The sequence below is a fragment of the Peromyscus eremicus genome, chromosome 3 (genome assembly GCF_949786415.1).
Source record: "Peromyscus eremicus chromosome 3, PerEre_H2_v1, whole genome shotgun sequence".
NCBI classification, from domain to species: domain Eukaryota; kingdom Metazoa; phylum Chordata; class Mammalia; order Rodentia; family Cricetidae; genus Peromyscus; species Peromyscus eremicus.
In genome coordinates, this window is record NC_081418.1 from 59,294,746 (window position 1) to 59,315,405 (window position 20,660).

At 53.3% G+C, this 20,660-nt stretch overlaps 1 protein-coding gene and 1 long non-coding RNA gene across 2 annotated transcripts; one reads left to right on the plus strand and one right to left on the minus strand.

The window, feature by feature from the left end:
- The first annotated feature begins 215 nt into the window (after positions 1-215).
- Nos3 (nitric oxide synthase 3) lies at positions 216-20,647 on the plus strand. Its single transcript, XM_059257711.1, has 26 exons — positions 216-385; positions 2,532-2,634; positions 3,007-3,155; positions 3,283-3,445; positions 4,621-4,712; positions 4,794-4,935; positions 5,627-5,766; positions 5,877-6,051; positions 6,567-6,668; positions 7,290-7,484; positions 7,592-7,665; positions 7,818-7,962; positions 8,342-8,446; positions 13,376-13,443; positions 13,807-13,923; positions 14,019-14,193; positions 15,930-16,062; positions 16,196-16,274; positions 16,406-16,593; positions 17,093-17,265; positions 17,546-17,756; positions 17,837-17,924; positions 18,773-18,894; positions 19,546-19,694; positions 19,847-20,041; positions 20,134-20,647. Exons 1-26 carry the CDS (start codon positions 222-224, stop codon positions 20,293-20,295), a joined length of 3,609 nt encoding a protein of 1,202 aa, XP_059113694.1. The 5' UTR covers positions 216-221; the 3' UTR covers positions 20,296-20,647.
- LOC131906885 (uncharacterized) lies at positions 18,996-19,991 on the minus strand. The gene is made up of 2 exons (XR_009378221.1): positions 19,853-19,991; positions 18,996-19,689 (listed from the first exon to the last, which is right to left on the minus strand). It is a non-coding gene; the product is annotated as an uncharacterized LOC131906885 (long non-coding RNA).
- Positions 20,648-20,660: the final 13 nt, after the last annotated feature.

Sequence of the window (20,660 nt, forward strand, 5' to 3'; positions counted from 1 at the left end):
GCGGAACCCAGGCGTCCGGCCCCCCACCCTCTGGGCCAGTGGGCATGAAGCCGAGGCTTTAGAGCCGCCCCCGCCAGCCTTGTTCCTGTCCCATTGTGTGTGGGACAGGGGCGGAGCGAGGGCCAGCATCTGAGAGCCCCCCTCCCACCACCCCCTCCCTGCTTCCTAAGGAAAAGGCCAGGACTCTGCTGAGCAGCCAGCAGACTCGAGGTGCAACTGGCATGGGCAACTTGAAGAGCGTGGGCCAGGAGCCTGGGCCACCCTGCGGCCTAGGGCTCGGGCTGGGCCTAGGGCTCTGCGGCAAGCAGGGCCCAGCCTCTCCGGCACCAGAACCTAGCCAGGCACCAGCACCCCCGACTCCGGCCCAACCAGCACCAGACCCCAGGTGAGGGCCATATGGCTATGAGCAGGTAAGATCTGGGAATAAAGGGTTGTATGGAAGACCGAGGCCTAGAGCTGGGGGAGCCAGAAGGACCAGGCTACCAGTGCAAAAAGCTGCCAGCGTGAACAGGACAGGATGAGGCTGCATGGCTGAGAAGAAGCCAGATGCAGAGCCAACAGGTAATAGGTAAAAGTGAGATATAAGGGGCCCCGGTACAGGATTGGGCCAGAGTTTGAATGTTGCTCCACTGTCAAAAACTGTTTGACCTCAAACAAGTTACTTAATCTCTCTGAGCCTCTGTGTGAACAAAATGTGCACTTGACAGTACTTACCTAGTTCATAGGAAGCCTTCAACAAACAGCAGTGATGGCCGCTTACCTGGAGAAGACAGGAGCAGGGGAGGGGCCTGCAGGAGTGGAGTTTCATACAACAGTGGAGAGTTGGGACCTGAGATCCGAACACTTGGGGTAGGGGCTAAGGCAAAGCTGCTAGGCCCTTTCCCTGGGACTCCCTCCTCACAGCCCTTCACCACAAACAACCCTACAGCCCTAGCCCTCAAGGAATCTTCCCTGGGCCTAGGTCCCTGAAGAGAAGAAAGACCAAAACTCCCAGCAGGGTGTCAGGCCAAGCGGCTCCTGCCAAGCCTGGGGGTCTGGTGCTGTTGCTCAGGGACACCAGGGCCCCCAGTCCCTCCCTTCCTCCTGCGCAGGCAGCCGGTTCTGGGAGGAAGTGATAAGGCTTCTGAGGCTTCCCTTCACATGATGGCTGCTGTCAAGAGGGCTGTGAGTGGGAGCAAAATCAGAGCAAAATCAGAGACCTCCCTGTCCGGGCTTCGCTCAGCTCAGGCCCCTCAAATAGGACCCATGCCTATTCCGTATCCAGTTACCAAAATACGATCCTTAAGACAGGTAACATGACAAATGGGGGCTTAGGGGCCGCATGGTGGAGTATGACAATAATTCCAGCAGTTGGGAAGAACAAGCAGGAGGGTCAGAATTCTAGGCCATCCTTAGCTATATGGAGTTTGAATCTAGCCAAACATGTCTCAATCACACACACACACACACACACACACACACACACACACACACACATATACACATACATACATACATACATACACACACATACACATATACACACACACACGTACACACACACACACACACATACACATACACACACATACATACATACACACACACACATACACATACATACACACACATACACACACACACACACACACACACACACACACAAGGTTATTTCACTCATGGTTCAGAAAGCTGACATCTACATGACAGAGGCACCTGCTCTGTTGAGAACCTTATGCGCATCTCAGGTGGGAAGGGCATGGTGAGCACCTAGATCAAGCAAGCAGGACAAAGAGCTCGCTCTCTCTCTGTGTCTCTGTCTCTGTCTCTGTCTCTCTCTCTCTCGCTCTCTCTCTGTCTCTCTGTGTCTCTCTGTCTCTGTCTCTGTCTCTCTGTCTCTGTCTCTCTCTGTCTCTGTCTCTGTCTGTCTCTGTCTGTCTCTCTCTGTCTCTCTCTGTCTCTCTCTCTGTCTCTCTCTCTCTCTCTCTCTCTCTCTCTCTCTCTCTCTCTCTCTCTCTCTCTCTCTGACAAAGGCACTCCTCTAGAACCCAGTCTGTCAATGCAGGAGTCTATACCGCTGTACCTCACCTCCCAAATCACTAACTTCTCAGCACACTTCCCTGGAATCCAAACTTCCAAATTGTAAAGCTAGGAAATACACATTCACACTAAAAGAACCTCAGATGTAGAGGAGACAAAATAGATGCTATGCAGGGAGTGAGAACCAGTCTGGGCCAGCACTCCAGGCCTAGCGAGCGGTCCGGGGGGCCAAGCCCTGGGAAACTAGACAGAGGCTCAGAGCAGAGCTTCCATTGCGCTCTCAGGCTAGAGACGGCCTTCGTCTAAGCCCTGCCGCCTTTGTAAGAAGGGGCACAAAGGCACTGCCCACCTCCCAAGGCTATTGTGAGAGCTGACAGAAAATATCAGGAAGCTGTTGGTGGGCAATGACCCGGTGGGGTGACTGATACTGTACAGTGCTGCCCTGGGCTACAACGGAAGGCCTAAAAAAGTAAACTTCTCTCCCATGACTATGCATCCCTGGTTCCCAACAGCCCCCCACTAACCCGGGCCCCAGAGGGACCCAAGTTTCCTCGAGTGAAGAACTGGGAAGTGGGTAGCATCACCTACGACACCCTCAGTGCCCAGGCTCAGCAGGTAAGGACAGGTTCTACCCATGTTTCAAGGGCTGGGATGGGGGTTGGTGGCGGCCTGGACCCAGGTGCGGACCCAAATGAGAAAGCTCCACTTTGTTCAGACTTGGCCTTGTCTACAAGTAGTGAAAACTGGGAAGGACCAGAGGGGTCAAGGGACATTGCAAGGATTTCAGCAACACTTTGGCCCGAGCCCCAAGTGCTGCCCTAAGCCAATCTGGCCTCATCCCATTTCCAGTCTTAGCCCTGCTCCAAGTCCATGCTTTCCCGAATCTCCCTCCCACTGCTCACCATCTACCTCAGCCCTTGCTAACCACAGCTCTTCCTGCACTCTGACCTGATCCTGACCTTTGTGTTCTCTGTTCCTCTGGCCCAGGATGGGCCCTGTACCCCAAGACGCTGCTTGGGATCACTGGTATTTCCAAGGAAGTTACAGAGCCGGCCCACCCAGGGCCCTTCACCCACTGAGCAGCTATTGGGTCAGGCCCGGGACTTCATCAATCAGTACTACAACTCCATCAAAAGGTGGGTTCTCCCCGGCACTGGAGCACCCCACCACTGAGCCAAGGAACCTCCGGGTCACCACTCACACCCCACTCCCCATCCCTTCCACTGTCCTGACACTAAGGCTGTGGCCCTCCCCTCTCCCCAGGAGTGGTTCCCAGGCTCATGAACAGAGGCTTCAGGAGGTGGAGGCTGAGGTGGCAGCCACAGGCACCTACCAGCTCCGGGAGAGTGAGCTGGTGTTTGGGGCCAAGCAGGCCTGGCGCAATGCTCCCCGCTGTGTGGGCCGGATCCAGTGGGGAAAGCTGCAGGTATGACCAGCGGGCACATGCCCAGGATGGGTACCAGGGGGAGGAGGGATGCAGGAAGCTCCTGAGGCTTCCCTGAGGGGTGAGTACAAGGCAGTGGGAGGACCCCTGTCTGTTGCCTTTCAAGACAAAGGCTAAGGGGACCAGCCTCCTCCTTGGTACTACCTGATAGTCCTCAGCCTTTTGACTAACACACGGTGATCCAGCCCCGCAGCCCTTGGTTGAAAAGGCAGAATATTGAGGCTCACTGAGTACATGAGGACAGCTGGTAGAGAGGAACAGAAATGCTCTGGAAAAGCTAACCTGCTCCTCCTACCAGGCCTTCACCGCATACCCACCTTCCCCAAAGTCCCCTATAGCCTCAGCCCCACACCCTCCTTCACACCAGTACACACCACAGAACTAGTCTGGGTTACTGGAACAGCCTCAGCACTAAGAGAAGCCAAGGACCTGCAGGGGAACTGAATCCATGACCTTGGCCTCCTGAGCTGTAAGTGGCCGCTAAAGAATGTGGAAGAAAGCCATTCGCTCAGTGAAGCCAAAGGCATCTCCAATAGAATAAGAACAATCTGTCTACCGCTTGCCCAACCCTTTAAGTGGTTCAAAGCTTTAGTTGAACTTTGAACCCATCAGGCTTCCATAATAGGCTCCACTCCCTGCTGCGCCCCTCCCTAAGCCACTGGTCAGCCACTGCCACCCCCATCCTGTCACAAGTTTCCTTCTCCCTCAGGCAGGATAGGACCTCCCAGCCTTCTCCTAGTATCAGGGATGCCACAGGCAGGGTCCACTTAATGCAGCCACCTCTTCCCATCACTGTGCTTGCTCAAGGGAGCTGGATGGCTACCTACCTGCCTTGGCATGAGCAACTCAATACCAATACCCCTAGGTGGGGTCCCTATCAACTAGGAACCTTTCCCAGACATCAACTCAGCAGTGAACAGGTGCCTCTCTGTGCTGGTTTTCGAGTCTGCCCCGAGGGGAATGGGGAGATGTGTCCTGGGAAAATCAGGCTGTGCTGGGCAGTGGGGCTGTCAGGCAGAGGAGGGTCAGTAGGGCAGTGGGTAGCTCCTCCAGACCCTGCCTCCTTCCCAGCAAGCCCCATGCCAGCACTCCTCTGGAGCTGGCACTCAAAACCTCACCTGTCTCCTACATCCTTGGCCCATCCCCTCTGGGCCCAGGTATTTGATGCCCGGGACTGCAGGACCGCACAGGAAATGTTCACCTACATCTGCAACCATATTAAGTATGCGACAAACCGAGGCAATCTCCGGTGAGTGACAAGCCCACCCCAGGCCCAAGCCCACCCGGGCAGCAGTAAAGGGGGTCTAACCAGCTTCATTCCTCATGTCAGTTCAGCCATCACAGTGTTCCCTCAGCGCTGCCCCGGCAGGGGAGACTTCCGGATCTGGAACAGCCAGCTGGTGCGCTATGCAGGCTATAGGCAGCAGGACGGCTCCGTGCGAGGGGACCCTGCCAACGTGGAGATCACTGAGGTGGTGGACTACTTTGCTTTCTATTGCTGTGATAAAACACTGACCAAAAGCAATTTGGAGAGGAAAGGGTTTCTTTCCTCTAACAACTCACAGGTCACACTCCATCACTGAAGGAAGCCAGGGCAGGAACTCAAGGCAGGAACCTGGAGGCAGGAACTTGGAGAGAACATGGAGGAGTGCTGTTCACTGGCTTGCTCAGCTACCTTCCATATATACCTCAGGCCCAGCTACCCAGGGATAGCACTAGCCACAGTGGACTGGGCCCCTACATCCATCAGCAATCAATAAAACTTCCCCTTAGACATGGCCACAGGCCAATCTGGTGATGGAGGCAATTCCTTAGTTGAAGTTTCCTCTTCCCAGATGTGTCAAGTTGACAACCAAGAGTAGCCATCACAAGTGGGCACCAACGCTTGCAAGGATAGGGAAGCCAGGGAATGCTGCATGGGAATGCAGAGAAGAGGTCAGTGAGCGGAAGAGGGGACTTTCCTTGGGAAGCTAGGCATAGTGGTGCATTCTTATAATTCTGGACTTGAGAGGTTGAAGCAGGAGGATCAGGAGTTCAAGGCAAGCCTTGACTACAAAAGATCAGGGTCCTCCAGTGGGTACAGATGCCCACCCGCTGAGGAGTCCCTAAGGTAAAGAATGGGGGATGGAATCCCTTGAACTCTCCTCTGCCTGCTTCCCACAGCTCTGTACCCAGCACGGCTGGGCCCCAGGAAATGGCCGTTTTGACGTGCTGCCCCTGCTACTCCAGGCCCCAGATGAGCCCCCAGAACTCTTCACTCTGCCCCCAGAGCTGGTCCTCGAGGTGCCTCTGGAGCACCCCACGTGAGCATGAGAGGCCAGGGGTGGGGGTGGGGCTACCCAGAGCCCTTGGGGGAGGGACTGAGGGGCATCTGGCAACTCAACACAGAGGCTAATTCGACCCACCCCCCCAGGCTGGAGTGGTTTGCTGCCCTTGGACTGCGCTGGTACGCTCTCCCAGCTGTGTCCAACATGCTGCTGGAAATTGGGGGCCTGGAGTTCCCTGCTGCCCCTTTCAGCGGCTGGTACATGAGCTCCGAGATTGGCATGAGGGACTTGTGTGACCCTCACCGCTACAACATACTTGAGGTGAGGGGATGCTGAGGAAAGGGGACATGAAGTTGTATGCCGTCCCTACCCCACCCCAGAGTGCTGGCCATGGGAAAATGTGAACTGAGTTAGGTCCAAGGGTGTGAGTGAGCTCTGGAGCCACCAAAGCTTGGAAGAAAGAACACTGTAAGTGAGGGAGCGTGTGAAGGGTAGCTTTCATCAGATTCTCAGGAGAGAGAGAGAGAGAGAGAGAGAGAGAGAGAGAGAGATATTCCAGGCTGGCCTTGAACTCATGGTAATCTTCCTGCTTCAGCATCCCAAGAGTTGGAAATATAGGCTTGACTATCATGCCTGGCTCAAAAGGGGACCTTGTCCCAGAAAAGGGCTTTACCCGTTTCAGAGATGAGGAATGAAGGGCCAGGGCTGAGAAGGGACTTGCTCTCTGCTCCATAGTACCTTTGTGGGCAGATCACTGACTCAGCCCAGTATCCCTCTCATCCTTCCTCCTGCCCACTCCTGCTGCTTCTGTCCCTACCCTGTTCAACTTGTCCCAGGATGTGGCTGTCTGCATGGATCTAGACACCCGGACAACCTCGTCACTGTGGAAAGACAAGGCAGCGGTGGAAATCAACGTGGCTGTACTGCACAGTTACCAGGTACACAGGCCCAGCGGTGGCATTAGGGGACACAGAAACCGAGCAGGGTTGAGATGGGCAATAGCCCGTGTACTGTGGAGCACATTGTGCCTGCTGCTTTGGATACACCGGCACTAGTCTGGGAGCTACAGTATGTTACCTAAGTGCCTGCCAGGAACCTTGCTTGGTAACTGGTCCCAGGGCATACTGTGGGAGCCACTGGTGTCGAGAATCTCTAATACGAGGGTAGAGAGCATGCTGGGGATGGGAGTGTCATAATACAGTGCGTGTGGGGGGGGTGTGGTTTGAGGAAACCAGTGCCTGGTGAATACCTCTGTGGAGTCTGAAAGGGTTAAGAAAGGACCTGAGGGTGCGCACAGTGGCAGAGTGTGAGGCCCCAGGTCTGTCTCAGCACACAGCACTGGTGCTCAGGCACACCAACACTCGAAATCAGAGCTGCTCTCACCGCTTAAACTTGGAGCATGACTATGCAATCTGCAGGAGATTTGTGGGGACATTTGCGAAGTGTCCTTTGCAGTGACCCAAGGCACAGAATAGGCTGGGTTGACAGTGATAGAGAAAAAAAAGGTGGGGGACCCGTAGGGCATTTCTGACTCCAGCCTCTTCCTATCCCCACCTCAGCTGGCCAAAGTGACCATTGTGGACCACCATGCCGCCACAGCCTCCTTCATGAAGCACTTGGAGAATGAGCAGAAGGCCAGAGGGGGCTGCCCTGCCGACTGGGCCTGGATTGTGCCCCCCATCTCAGGCAGCCTCACTCCTGTCTTCCATCAAGAGATGGTCAACTATTTCCTGTCCCCTGCCTTCCGCTACCAGGTACCCAGCCCGACTGGCTCCTGCCCACCTAGCACAGCTCCCGGCAGCCCACAAGAACTGCTAACTTTTGTCTTCCATGCTCCTCCCCTCCCCACCCCATCCTGCAGCCTGACCCCTGGAAGGGAAGTGCGGCAAAGGGCGCGGGTATCACCAGGAAGAAGACCTTTAAGGAAGTGGCCAAGTGGGTACCCTGGGACTGCATCCCTTCCCCATACTGTAGAGGAATAAACCCAGTAGTGGGACCCCCAGACTGCTGTGGTGAGGTCTGGACCCCTACCTGGGAGGTCTGGCCTCTGTGCACAGAGGATGCCCTCACCCTACCCTTGCCTGCAGCGCAGTGAAGATCTCTGCCTCGCTCATGGGCACTGTGATGGCGAAGCGCGTAAAGGCGACTATCCTGTATGGCTCTGAGACTGGCCGGGCCCAGAGCTACGCACAGCAGCTGGGGAGGCTCTTCCGGAAGGCGTTTGATCCCCGGGTAGGACTGAGGCCTGAGAGGCAGGGGCTGGAAAGAGGAAAGAGTCTGACTCCTCTTCAGAGGTGCCTAGAGGACAAGAGGGTTAAAAGTAAAGGTTCATGTCAAGTCCAGCATGGTGGTGCATCCCTGTAATCCTAGCACTTGGGAGATAGAGTCAAGAGGATCAAGGGTTCAAGGTCATCCTTGACTACATAATGAACTCAGGGCTAACCTGGGATACAAGAGACCCTGTCTCAAAAAATAAAAGTCAGGCTTCACAAAGAAAGCTAAAATCTATAAGGATTCAGGATTCAATCATGCCTTGTCTTCCCAAGGCAGCCTAAGCGAGGACCGGGACAGCAGGAGGACAATCCCAATGTCCATCTTCTCCTCTCCACAGGTCCTGTGCATGGATGAGTATGATGTGGTGTCCCTCGAGCATGAGGCACTGGTGTTGGTGGTGACCAGCACTTTTGGGAATGGGGATCCCCCGGAGAATGGAGAGGTAAGGCTTTCAGGATGGAGAGAATGAGAAAAGACTCGAAACAGGAGCAGCTGGACAGGCAGGAGCAGACACACATACACACTCATGCACACACTCATACACACATACACACTCATACACACACACACACATACACACTCATGCACACACACACACACACGCACGCACGCACGCACCAGGATGGGAAATGAACATGAACATGCTGAAGTAGCCCTGCTTCCTGGTGGGAATGTGAACTGGCTTCTGGGAATCTTGACTCCTGTGTCTCAGCCATCTCTATTATAGTGCAACTCTTTCATGTGGGGAAGGCACTTCCTGGCTGACCAAAGAGTGCCTCAGGCCTTGACAAATGAGAAAAGCAAGGATTCCCTGCTCACTTCAGTATTTTAATGTTCCCTTTTCTTTTTCTGAAGAGAAACGTGCACTCTCTGGGTGCCAGCATAGATTAAATAGCTTCACTTGCTCAACATGTCTTAAACATGTTGTCTTAAACAAAATCGGAGGCCATCAGATGCCTTATGGTTAACCATTATCTTCCCGTGGTATGCTCTGAACCCCGAGTTTGATGCATTTCTACCTGCTCATCTGTTCCAGCTTCAGATGTCAGCTCCCTTATGAGCGCCGAGTCCCTCCTCTAGAATCCAAAGTTAAATGCCCCACAGCAAGCTTGAATTCTGACAGAAGCCCTTTCCCTAACTCTGATGTTTGTTTAAAACAAAACCCCATGAGTCAGGTGTGGTGTCATATGTAATCCTAGCACTTGAAAGGCACAGGCAAGAGGATCACAAGTTCCAGGTTATCTACAACTAAACTGTGAGTTTAAGGCCAGTCTGGGCTACAGGAGACCCCAAACAGGAATATCTTTAATCTCAGTGCTAGAAAGGCAGAGACAGATGGAGCTCAGGCTAGCCTTATCTACATAATGAGGTCCTGTCTCAACAACAACAACAACAAACAAATAAACAACAAAAACTGGGCCAGTGAGGTGAGATGGACGGCTCAGCAGGGAAAGGCACTGGCTACCATGCTGGAGGCCCTGAGCTCTATCCTCAAGACCTAGATAACAGGACAGAACCAACTCCTGCGAACTGTGTCATCGCACACACGTGCCATCGCACACACGTGCCATTGCACACACGTGCCATCACACAGTTAAAATAAAAGCAATAAACAAGTTAAAGCAAACAAACAAACCCAAACGCCTGACTCAGCATCTACTCGGTATCTGGAGGGACCTCCCTGTGCATCATGACACGCAGAGGGCATCACATGGTGAGACAGTGGGAACGCTCCAGAGAGGCCCAGCCACTTTTATGGCAGGGATTCCCAAGACAGCCCATTAATCCATTAATCCATGAGTAGATGAAACCATTCATGAAGGCAGAGCCCTCTCAACCCAACACTCTTCGAAAGTCTGACTTCCAAATGTCATTAGCACAAGACTGGAAGGACAAACACTAAAGCCATAAGTGGCACCATTAGCTTCTTAGCATAAAAGTGGTGTGTGTGACCCACAGTCCTAATAAGACAGAGCATTCCCTCAGGCTGGAAAGCCTCATCAGCTTCTCCAAATCGGTCTCCCGATAGATAGATGCTTCGGTCACTGCCGTTTTGGAGGTCTGCCCCTGTCCATGGCTCACTACTTTCTCCCCCTGCTGCGTGGTGTTCACTGTGTGAATAGCCCTGGCTTGTTTATCCATTCTTCTGTTGATAGACACTTGGACTGCTTCCAGTTTGGGGTTATTATGAATAAAACTGTTAAGAACATTCTTGTAGCAGGCTTTTGTGGGCTTATGTTTTCGTTTCTCTTGGATAAATACCCAGGAGTGGAATTATTGGGTCATAGGGAAGATATAAGTTTAACTTTTTTTTTTTAACTGTCAAATGGCCAGATTGAACCACACTTTTGAGATGTGAGCATTTTAATTTCACCTCCAAATTTTTTAAAGGAAGAAATGCAGGAACATATCCCTCAGAAAACGTAGTATATACACCAAAGATATGAACAAGACTATTTATAGCAGCATTGCTCATAACACCCACACTGGAAACAATTCAAGTGTCAATCAACAATAGATTGGATAAACAGTGATAAATTCACATGCAATACAGCAGTGTGAACAAATTACGACACACAATACAGATGAAAAATGAAACAGGCAGTGAGTCCATATGGCAGAATCCACTTCGTCTGAAGTTCAAAACCAGGGAGCTCTAATCCAGGGGTTTGCTCGATCAGGAGAATAGTGTGAGGCACAAAGGTGACTTCAGGATGCTGGTGATATTTCATAGGAGATGCTGATCACATACATGTCTGGTTCATGAAAACTTACATGGCTACATAGTTGCTCTAAGTCATTCGCGAACTGAGTTCAAGACTGGGGACATAAGACAATTGGCAGGGTGCTTGACTAGCATGTTCAAGGCCATGGGTTTGAACCCTGGCACCATATTCATCAGGTATGGTGGCACATATGTAATTTCAGTACTCAGGAGTTGGAGGCAGGAGGATTAGAAGCTCAGGGTCCTCTTTGGCTATATAGCAAATTAGAACCTAGCCTGAGCTACATGAGACCCTGCCCCCCCACCTCAAAAAAAAAAAAAAAAAGAATCCTGAAGTTCAAGTCTTATGTGCTGACTACAGTAACCCCATAGAAATACCATCCAGCTGATCTATAGTTAGTATTTAGAAGCTGTGTTTTGTGTGATTTCTAACTTGTTTCCATGGTGGCACCAAAATGTGAAACAGCCTTCTGAGGTGGCCCACTTAAATAATCCCCCTGGAGACAGGACACTACTTCAGGCCCTAAAGCTCTGTCCATTCCCAAACTGGCTAAAGCTGGGGGCTGCTCATGCCCAGAGCTCATGTGGACAAGAATGAACTGCCTTCCGTCTGCCACTCAAGTAGGATTTGACCACTCCACCACAAACTGACGATTAGTGTGTGTGCGCGTGCGTGTGCGTGCGCGTGCGCGTGCGTGTGCGTGTACACTATGACCTGCTTGTGGAGGTCAGAAGACCTTTGTGGAGTTGGTTCCGCTCTTAGGTGGGCTCCAGAGATGACTCTCAAGTCCCCACTCTTGTACAGCAAGCATCTTTACCTGTGAGCCCTCTCACTAGCCACTAGCCATTGTTTTATTTTCTTTGAGATAGGGTCTCACTATGTAGACCAGACTGGCATCAAACTCATACAGATCTACCTGTTGGAATTAGAAGCATGTACCACCACACCTGGCATGCCCACCCAGTTTTTAAAGCCCTTCATTCAGCCACCCCCACCTCTAAATTCCACCTGACTGAGCCATACAAAGATGCATGGTACGTGTGTGAGGATGTTGAAGAACTGTTCACAAACTACTCAGTGTCCTTCGGTCATAGGCAGATTTGCACAGTACAGGCAAATACGGCAATAGGATGTAGCCACCATAAAGCAAAGGTCAAGGGGCTGGAGAGATGTCTCAGCAGTTGAGAGCTCTGACTGCTCTTCCAGAGGACCCGGGTTCGATTCCCAGCACCCACATGGTGGCTCGCATCCATCTGTAACTCCAGTGCCAGGGCATCTGACACCCTCTCCTTGCCTCCATGGGCACCAGGTGTGCACATGGTGCACAAACATACATGCAGACAAAACACTCATATGCATAAAACAAAATAAATACATCTCAGGAAAGAGAGTGAGGCCAAGCTTAAGGTGTTGGCTTAGAAGGATGTCCACAATAGGTCACTGATAAAAAGCAAGCGAGAATTACATGGACCCATTAAAAAACGGACAAACTATATGCACCCATGTAAGTATCAACAGCTCCCAATTAAGTGTGTGTTTCAATTGTGACTTTTTACTTTATGATAATGGGAAAGCAATATGAGTCCATTAGAAACTATTTCACTAGGCAGTGGTGGCACACTCCTTTAATCTCAGCACTTAGGAGGCAGAGGCAGGCGATCTCTGTAAGTTCCAGGCCAGCCTGGTCTACAGAGCAAGCTCCAGGACAGTCAAGACTACAAAAGAGAAACCCTGTCATGGGGGGAAAAAAAAAAAGAAAAAAAATGTATTTCAAATCCTGAACTTGGATCTGTGCCCAGACTAGAGCTATGGAATGGGATCCTGTGTTTGGATTGCTGGGCAGCTCCCAGAGAGCCATACAATTGCAGGGGAAACAACCAACACTCTAGTGTGTTTTGTTGATGAGTTAAGATGTGTGGGAGAGAAGGGGGAAGGCCATGCTGCATGCTCTGTTAAAACCTTCCCAGCTGCCGGGCGGCAGTGGCGCATGCCTTTAATCCCAGCACTCGGGAGGCAGAGCCAGGGAGGTCTCTGTGAGTTCAAGGCCAGCCTGGTCTACAGAGCGAGCTCCAGGACAGGCACCAAAGCTACACAGAGAAACCCTGTCTCGAAAAACAAAACAAAACAAAAAATCTTTCCATTTTACAGTGGGTGTGTTGGGATGTAACCCCACAGTGCTAGGAAGCTTCCACCTGTTAGTAGCGCGCACGCGCGCATACACACACACACACACACACACACACACACACACACACAGTTAAGTCTCAAGGGAGAATAAGATTAGGCTTTCTCTTTTACTTTATACACCTCTGTAGTGTGGTTCTTTAAAAAATCAAGCTTTTGAATTTTCAAGACAGAAGTTACTAATAAAGAATAATAAGCCGGGCAGTGGTGGCGCACGCCTTTAATCCCAGCACTCGGGAGGCAGAGCCAGGCGGATCTCTGTGAGTTCGAGGCCAGCCTGGGCTACCAAGTGAGTTCCAGGAAAGGCGCAAAGCTACACAGAGAAACCCTGTCTCGAAAAACCAAAAAAAAAAAAAAAAAAAGAATAATAAGGGCCAGTCAGCCTGGTTTTAAGATCCCGTATAATATAATATATATAATACAAACTAAACTAACCATGATGCAAACACTTCCCTGTGCAGAGCTTCGCAGCAGCCTTGATGGAGATGTCGGGTCCCTACAACAGCTCCCCTCGGCCTGAGCAGCACAAGTGAGTGGGAATGAGAAGACAGAACAAAGGGCATTGGAGACACTGAAGCAGAGGTCTCAGGGACCTCACCCAGGTCTCTCAAGTCTTTCCCAGCAAGCTGGAGAACAGACAGCATGAGACCTTGACAGCAGTCCAGCCCCATGGGCCCTCCCTCCCTGGGGACCTGATCACTTGCAGGCCTATGACTCTGCTATGACTTTCTCCCAGAAGGAGGAGAGGCAGAGCAGAGCCCTCCACCATTACCTCAAGGTTGTGTTTCAAGCCTTCTCACACCAGGTGTATAAACCCCAAAACTATTCCCTGGCTGGGACTGGACCATGTTTCCAGTTCCTTGTGACACCCTGTCTTTATCTCTCTTGCCAGGAGTTACAAAATCCGATTCAACAGTGTCTCCTGCTCAGACCCACTGGTGTCCTCTTGGCGGCGCAAGAGGAAGGAGTCTAGTAACACAGACAGCGCGGGGGCCCTGGGCACCCTCAGGTTGGGGGTCCTCACTAAAGAGGGTGAATGGGAGAGAAAAGCCACCTGGGCAGACATGGGCTGGCAGGGGTCAACAACGTCTCTCTGTACCGCAGGTTCTGTGTGTTTGGGCTGGGCTCCCGAGCATACCCCCACTTCTGTGCCTTTGCCCGGGCAGTAGACACAAGGCTGGAGGAGCTGGGTGGGGAGCGCCTGTTGCAGCTGGGCCAAGGTGATGAGCTCTGCGGCCAGGAGGAGGCTTTCCGAGGCTGGGCCCAGGCAGCCTTCCAGGTGAGCTCCCCTGCACCCTGGTCAACCTCGTGTTCTGACTCTGACCAACCTGAGATGCCCCCTCCAGGCTTTTGTAATTGCAACCTGAAATATTGAGACTGGAGGCTCACTGACTTCCTGATCTGGTTCTCCGGACCGGCCCTATTCCTTTCCAAATTTGCCTTCATTTGGCCACTCCATAGCCAGCCCTTCTGGGATCAGCCCCAAGTAGTGGACAATAGGTCCTAGCAACAGAGATGCCACACCAAGCTAGAGACACAGCAAAAAAGAAGAGGGCCTGCAAAAGGGCTCCTCAGACAGCCCCAAGCTGGCCCCAGGAGTGGGCGCAGAAAGGAATAGGTCAGAGCACCAGGATGCCTACTCAAGGCAGGCAAGATGGAAGAAGGCAGGGCCCAGAGGATGCGTCAGAGGTCAGGGCTAAAGCTGAGGCCAGGAGGAACTCCAGGGAGCTGGAGACTAGCCCTGGTGCCTGGCCTGGAGGGCTGATCTGGACACAGAAGTATCTCCAGGAACTTCCTCGGGGCATCTTTATCACGCTGATACTTCTCACTTAGTGAGGGAGCCCCACATCTGTCCATCCATGTGGGTCTCAGTTTTAGCTAGTCTGGACCCAAGGCAAGAAAGAGGCCTCCTTTGGAGGTGGAGGCACCAGAGGGTTTGCTTGGAAGGATTGAGAAAAGAGAAATAGAAAGCAAGATCCAGAGAATATAGACCCATGGAGATGCGGGAAGTTTCTGAGCAGGGTGAGCCCACACTTGAAGTTTATAACTGGTGATGCAGACGAATGAAGGCATCTGAGAGGCAGGAAGACGGGCTCACTGGGACGGCAGCAGTGGGGATCGGAAGGAAGGGAGAGGGCCAGGGGAGGAAGGAAGAGATGTAAGGCTGCACACGCTAGAAAAGAAACAGTAACAGCCTGTTTCCAGGGGAGCCCCGGATCTCAAGGCTGGAACAGCAAGCTGCTAGTCCACTTATCTCTGGCCAGAAGCAGCCAGATAGAGCAGGCTCCCTACACCTCCTCCAGTAAGATAGAACCAGCCCTCTGCACACACTGTGCTAAGGGCTTTGCAGAAAGCATCTCAGATAGGGCTGGGGGTGTAGCTCAAGTGGAAAGTGCTTACCCAGCATGCACCAAGCCCCACGGTCAGCCCTCGGCACTACGAAACCCAAGTATGGTGGCACACTCTTGTAAGCCCAGCACTTGGGAAGTGGAGGCAGGAGGATCAGAAGTTCAAGGCTACCCTTTTTACATAGCCAGCCTGGGCTACAAAAGACCCTGCCTCTAAAAATGGAAGTATCTTATTTAATGTTTTCTGCAACCCAGTGAGGGGTCAAGACGAGAAACTGAACCATGGAAGATGGCAGGTACCGAGAGAATCCAAACTCAGCTCTGAGTTCATAACTGCCTTCAACAGCGTGCTCCCGGGGACAGGGGATCAGTACTCATCAGACAAGCAGGTGTGACAAGTCAGGGTCCCTATGATAGTGGCCAAATGAGCTAGAAAATAAGGTGCTATAGTCAGCAACAGCCTCAGCCTCGGTCTTACAACTTCATCCTCCCTCACACCAATGTGGGTACCATGCCTACAGCTAGGAACTTGGGCTGCCCTGGCCGAGATGAGAGGAGGACTGCCAGATGGCCGGCAGGCCCAGCCCTACCTCCCTTAATACACTCCTCCCCCACTGAGGCTCCCTGGTGGCAAGCAGCCTTAGGTCCTCACCTCCTCATCCCCCAGGCCGCCTGTGAAACCTTCTGTGTGGGAGAAGATGCCAAGGCTGCTGCCCGAGACATCTTCAGCCCCAAACGCAGCTGGAAGCGCCAGAGGTACCGACTGAGTACCCAGGCTGAGGGCCTGCAGTTACTACCAGGTACAACCCTGACCTTGATGAGTGTGTATGTGTGTGTGTGTGGTGGGGGGGGGGGGGGGGGTGTCCTAGGATTCTCCCTCACAGGCTAGGAGACACTCACTTGCTCAGGCCCCTTTACCTTCTTGCTCCCCAGGGCTGACCCATGTGCATAGGCGGAAGATGTTCCAGGCTACGATCCTCTCTGTGGAGAACCTGCAGAGCAGCAAATCCACGTGAGGCTCACCCCATTCTCCTCACTATTAGGGTCCCTCCTCACTCACACCTACCACACTCCTTTCTCCCACATTCTTCCTGGCTCCTTGCCATTCTCTGACCTCAGTACCTGCCTCCCTTTATACCCCAGCCGAGCCACAATCCTGGTGCGTCTGGACACTGGTGGCCAAGAGGGACTGCAGTATCAGCCCGGGGACCACATAGGTGTGTGCCCACCCAACCGACCTGGCCTAGTGGAGGCCCTGCTAAGCAGAGTGGAGGACCCTCCACCATCCACAGAGCCTGTGGCCGTGGAGCAGCTGGAGAAGGGCAGCCCTGGTGAGGACTGTGGGCTGGGGTGGGAGGGTAAGAGCCTGCCGCATCCCCTGACACAGGACCCCATGGCGCTCAGTGCTGACAGGGCTGCCACCCTGCTTCACACCTCGGTACTACCTGGGCCTAGCTGCCACTCCAGCCAGGATGGCCTTGTTGCACGTGACCCTTTCCCAGAACCCACCAAGCACCCTAAAAGCCTCCTCCCATGGCCACCGCCTCCCCACAGTCTAATTTCTCTGTAGTTGGCCTATCTCCTTCCAAAACAATGCCTGGAGATGATAACGTATTGGGGTTAGGGCAGAGGAGATCAGACTAACCCAGTTCAGTCAGGGTTCCCCCAAACATACCAGGGCTGCACAGACAAGCACATGCCACCATTCAAGGACAAGTTTTCCAATAAGACACAGTAACACATGGTCAGTCCCCCAAAAGTGAACTTTGGCTCAGACCACCCAGTCTCAGTGGTTCCCCGCCCTCAGAGCTCCCTATGCATCATTCCCAGGTGGCCCTCCCCCCGGCTGGGTGCGGGACCCCCGACTGCCCCCATGCACGCTGCGCCAGGCTCTTACCTTCTTCCTGGACATCACTTCCCCGCCCAGCCCTCGCCTCCTTCGACTGCTCAGCACCCTGGCAGAGGAGTCCAGCGAACAGCAGGAGCTAGAGGCCCTCAGCCAGGTGGGGGGGCATGCTGTGGGGGGCAGGGGCTAGACTACAGGATGATAAATAAGCTAAGGGACCCTCCATGAAAGGAAGTCCCCCCTTCATGTCAGGTCCTCCACACTTGCTTCTCCTGGCCAACATGCACTGGTGTTTTAAGACCTGTCTCCAGGCTGACCGATTCCTCTCTGGGTGCTCTGGGTCTTCAAGAGATGGGTGAATGCTAAGGAGGCTCAGCTAGGTAGGGGTCACTCTGGGAAGGACTGTGGGGCCCTCAGCTCAGCGTATCTGCCCCCAGGACCCCCGGCGCTATGAAGAGTGGAAGTGGTTCCGCTGCCCCACACTGCTGGAGGTGCTGGAGCAGTTCCCGTCAGTGGCGCTGCCCGCCCCTCTGATCCTCAGCCAGCTGCCCCTGCTCCAGCCCCGGTACTACTCTGTCAGCTCAGCACCCAGTGCCCACCCAGGAGAGATCCATCTCACCGTGGCTGTGCTGGCATACAGAACCCAGGGTGAGGCTGACAGCTGGAAGGGCCTGGTCTTGGCAAGACTAAGACAGACCTCTGAACGGCCTCTTCCCCCTAACACCTAGATGGGCTGGGCCCTCTGCACTATGGTGTGTGTTCCACGTGGCTGAGCCAACTCAAGGCAGGAGACCTGGTGCCCTGCTTCATCAGGGGGTAAGTGAGGCCTCTGGGGTAGGGCAGGGCAACTAGAAGGGATCATCTGTGTCCAGACAGGGATGAGAACGTGCTACATGCCTGGCAGGGACCAGTGAGGAATATAGAGGGAGGGGCGTGTCACACAGGATTAGCTGGTAACTGGGTCCTCCGAAGCATGGAGGGTCTATTAATACATCAAGAGCAGTGAGTCTCTGGGGCGCTTCACAACTATGGCTGAGCTTTGGCCTCAATAACTTGGTGCAGAGTCCTGCCCCTGAAGCCACAACTACCAGAAACAACATGGCTTAGCCAGGGGCCCTGCTGCTCTGTGAAAGTGTAGCCCCTGCATGCCTCGCTATGTCCTTGGCGACAGACTATGTTAAAAGTCTAGGCTTCGGGGCTGGAGAGATGGCTCAGAGGTTAAGAGCACTGGCTGCTCTTCCAGAGGTCCTGAGTTCAATTCCCAGCAATCACATGTTGGCTCACAACCACCTGTAATGAGATCTGGTGCCCTCTTCTGGCCTGCAGTCATACAATCTGTACTCATAATAAATAAATTTAAAAAAAAAAAGTCTAGGCTTCTGTCAGGCACGGTGGGTACACACCTTTAATCCCAGCACTTGGAAGGCAGAGGCAAGCGAATTTCTGTGAGTTCAAGGTCAACCTTGTCTACAAAGCGAGTTCCAGACCAGCCAGAACTGTACAGTGAGATCCCACACCAAAACAAACAAAAAAACAAAACAAAACAAAAACCACCTCATTTGTCATTGGGCCTTAGGCTTTCCTGTCTATACAGCCAAAGGTTAGTTGGTATGTATAAGGTCATGGGTGAAGAAAAGCGGTCTTAATGGACTCTCTCTGGCTAGGGCTCCCTCCTTCCGGCTGCCACCTGATCCCAACTTGCCCTGCATCCTGGTGGGCCCAGGGACTGGCATTGCACCATTCCGGGGATTCTGGCAGGAGCGATTACATGACATTGAGATCAAAGGTGAGCCTGGGGCTAAGGGTGCACCTGGAAGTCAGAAGGGAGCCAAGGAGGAAAGGAGTGAGACTGGAGGAAATGGCCATAAAAGAAACTGGGACCGAAGGTGAAAAGAAACGTATTTAATGGGGAGGGGAGGGGAGAAAAGGGCTGGGGCCTGCTTGTTTGCCTTCCTGGTGGTCCCTCGGCGTATCATAGGTTCTGGAATGGACTGAAGGTAAAGAAGGAAGGGATAGGACAGGAATGCAGACAGAAGACAGCTCCAGGCAGATTCGGAATTACCTCAGAGCTCATCTAGGGCGACCCAGTCTAAAAACTGATGAGGTGTTCAGGTCAGGCCCAGAGATGTCAATAAAAGAAGGGTGTGTGGGAGAGGATGGTTGGAAGGTGTGGAAGGTGTGGGCTGGGCCATGGGCACAGAATTGAGTCGATAGAGCAGGTTCTAGCGGAGTTTCCCCTCCTGGTTCTTGCCTGAATGCCTGTTTCCTTCTAGAAATCAGAGAGGTGTGCAGGGTCTGGGTGAAAGCACCCCATTTGCCCCTAGAGGCTGAAGAGCCGTGATAGGGGTTGCTCCAACCCAAAAGGCTGGCCTGGAGGTGGCGTTGCCAAGGCTGCCCCAGAGAAAGGGGTCCCCCCAAACAGTCTTGTTTCTCACAGGGCTGCAACCCGCCCCCATGACTTTGGTGTTTGGCTGCCGATGCTCCCAACTCGACCATCTCTACCGGGACGAGGTACTGGATGCCCAGAAGCGCGGCGTGTTTGGACACATCCTCACCGCCTTTTCCAGGGATCCTGGCAGCCCTAAGGTACCACGGGCTGGTGGTAGAGATGGCGTGACCAGGCTTGGGCCATCCCCAAGTCCCCACGAGTCCCAACTCCCCCAGGCCCAACTCCCCCCCAGGGACGCCCGAGGCCTGGGTGTTCTCACAGCAAGGCCTGCCTCTCGCTCCGCCCCTAGACCTACGTGCAGGACCTCCTGAGGACAGAGCTGGCCGCCGAGGTTCACCGCGTGCTGTGCCTCGAGCAAGGACACATGTTTGTCTGCGGCGATGTCACTATGGCAACCAGCGTCCTGCAGACAGTGCAGCGAATTCTGGCGACAGAGGGCGACATGGAGCTGGAGGAAGCCGGTGACGTCATCGGCGTGCTGCGGGTGCGAAGGGGCGGGCGGGGCTGGGTAGGGTAAGTCTACGCCGGCGTCTCCTGCTAGGGTTCTGGTCCACTGAGCTCTTTTCCTCCCCTCAGGATCAGCAACGCTACCACGAGGACATTTTCGGGCTCACATTGCGCACCCAGGAGGTGACAAGCCGCATACGCACCCAGAGCTTTTCCTTGCAGGAGCGACAGCTGCGGGGCGCAGTGCCCTGGTCCTTTGACCCACCCGGCCCAGAAACCCCGGGTTCTTGACAATCTTCTTCCCCTTCCAGTTCCCGGAGAAAGGGGTTGTCTCACTCCGTTTGGCTGACCAAAGCCAGCCACCCTCTCTCGAGAATGCCTACAGCATCAGTCGCGAGACTGCGGGCTTAAAAACTCTCTTCTCTCTCCAGTTCACCTGGACAGGGAGGGGTTCCTCCTAAATCTTGAAAGTTCCTCTGGCTGTGGTATTGAGGGCATCCTACTGTCCTCTTGGTATGCTTTTGACGGACTGTAGACTCCCTTTGTCCCTCTCTGGATTATCTTACCTTTAAAGTCTAAGTCATTCCAGTATTTATTGAAGATTTATCATAAAAGATCATGTCAGATGTAGTGAGATACCCAACCCAACTCTTGTG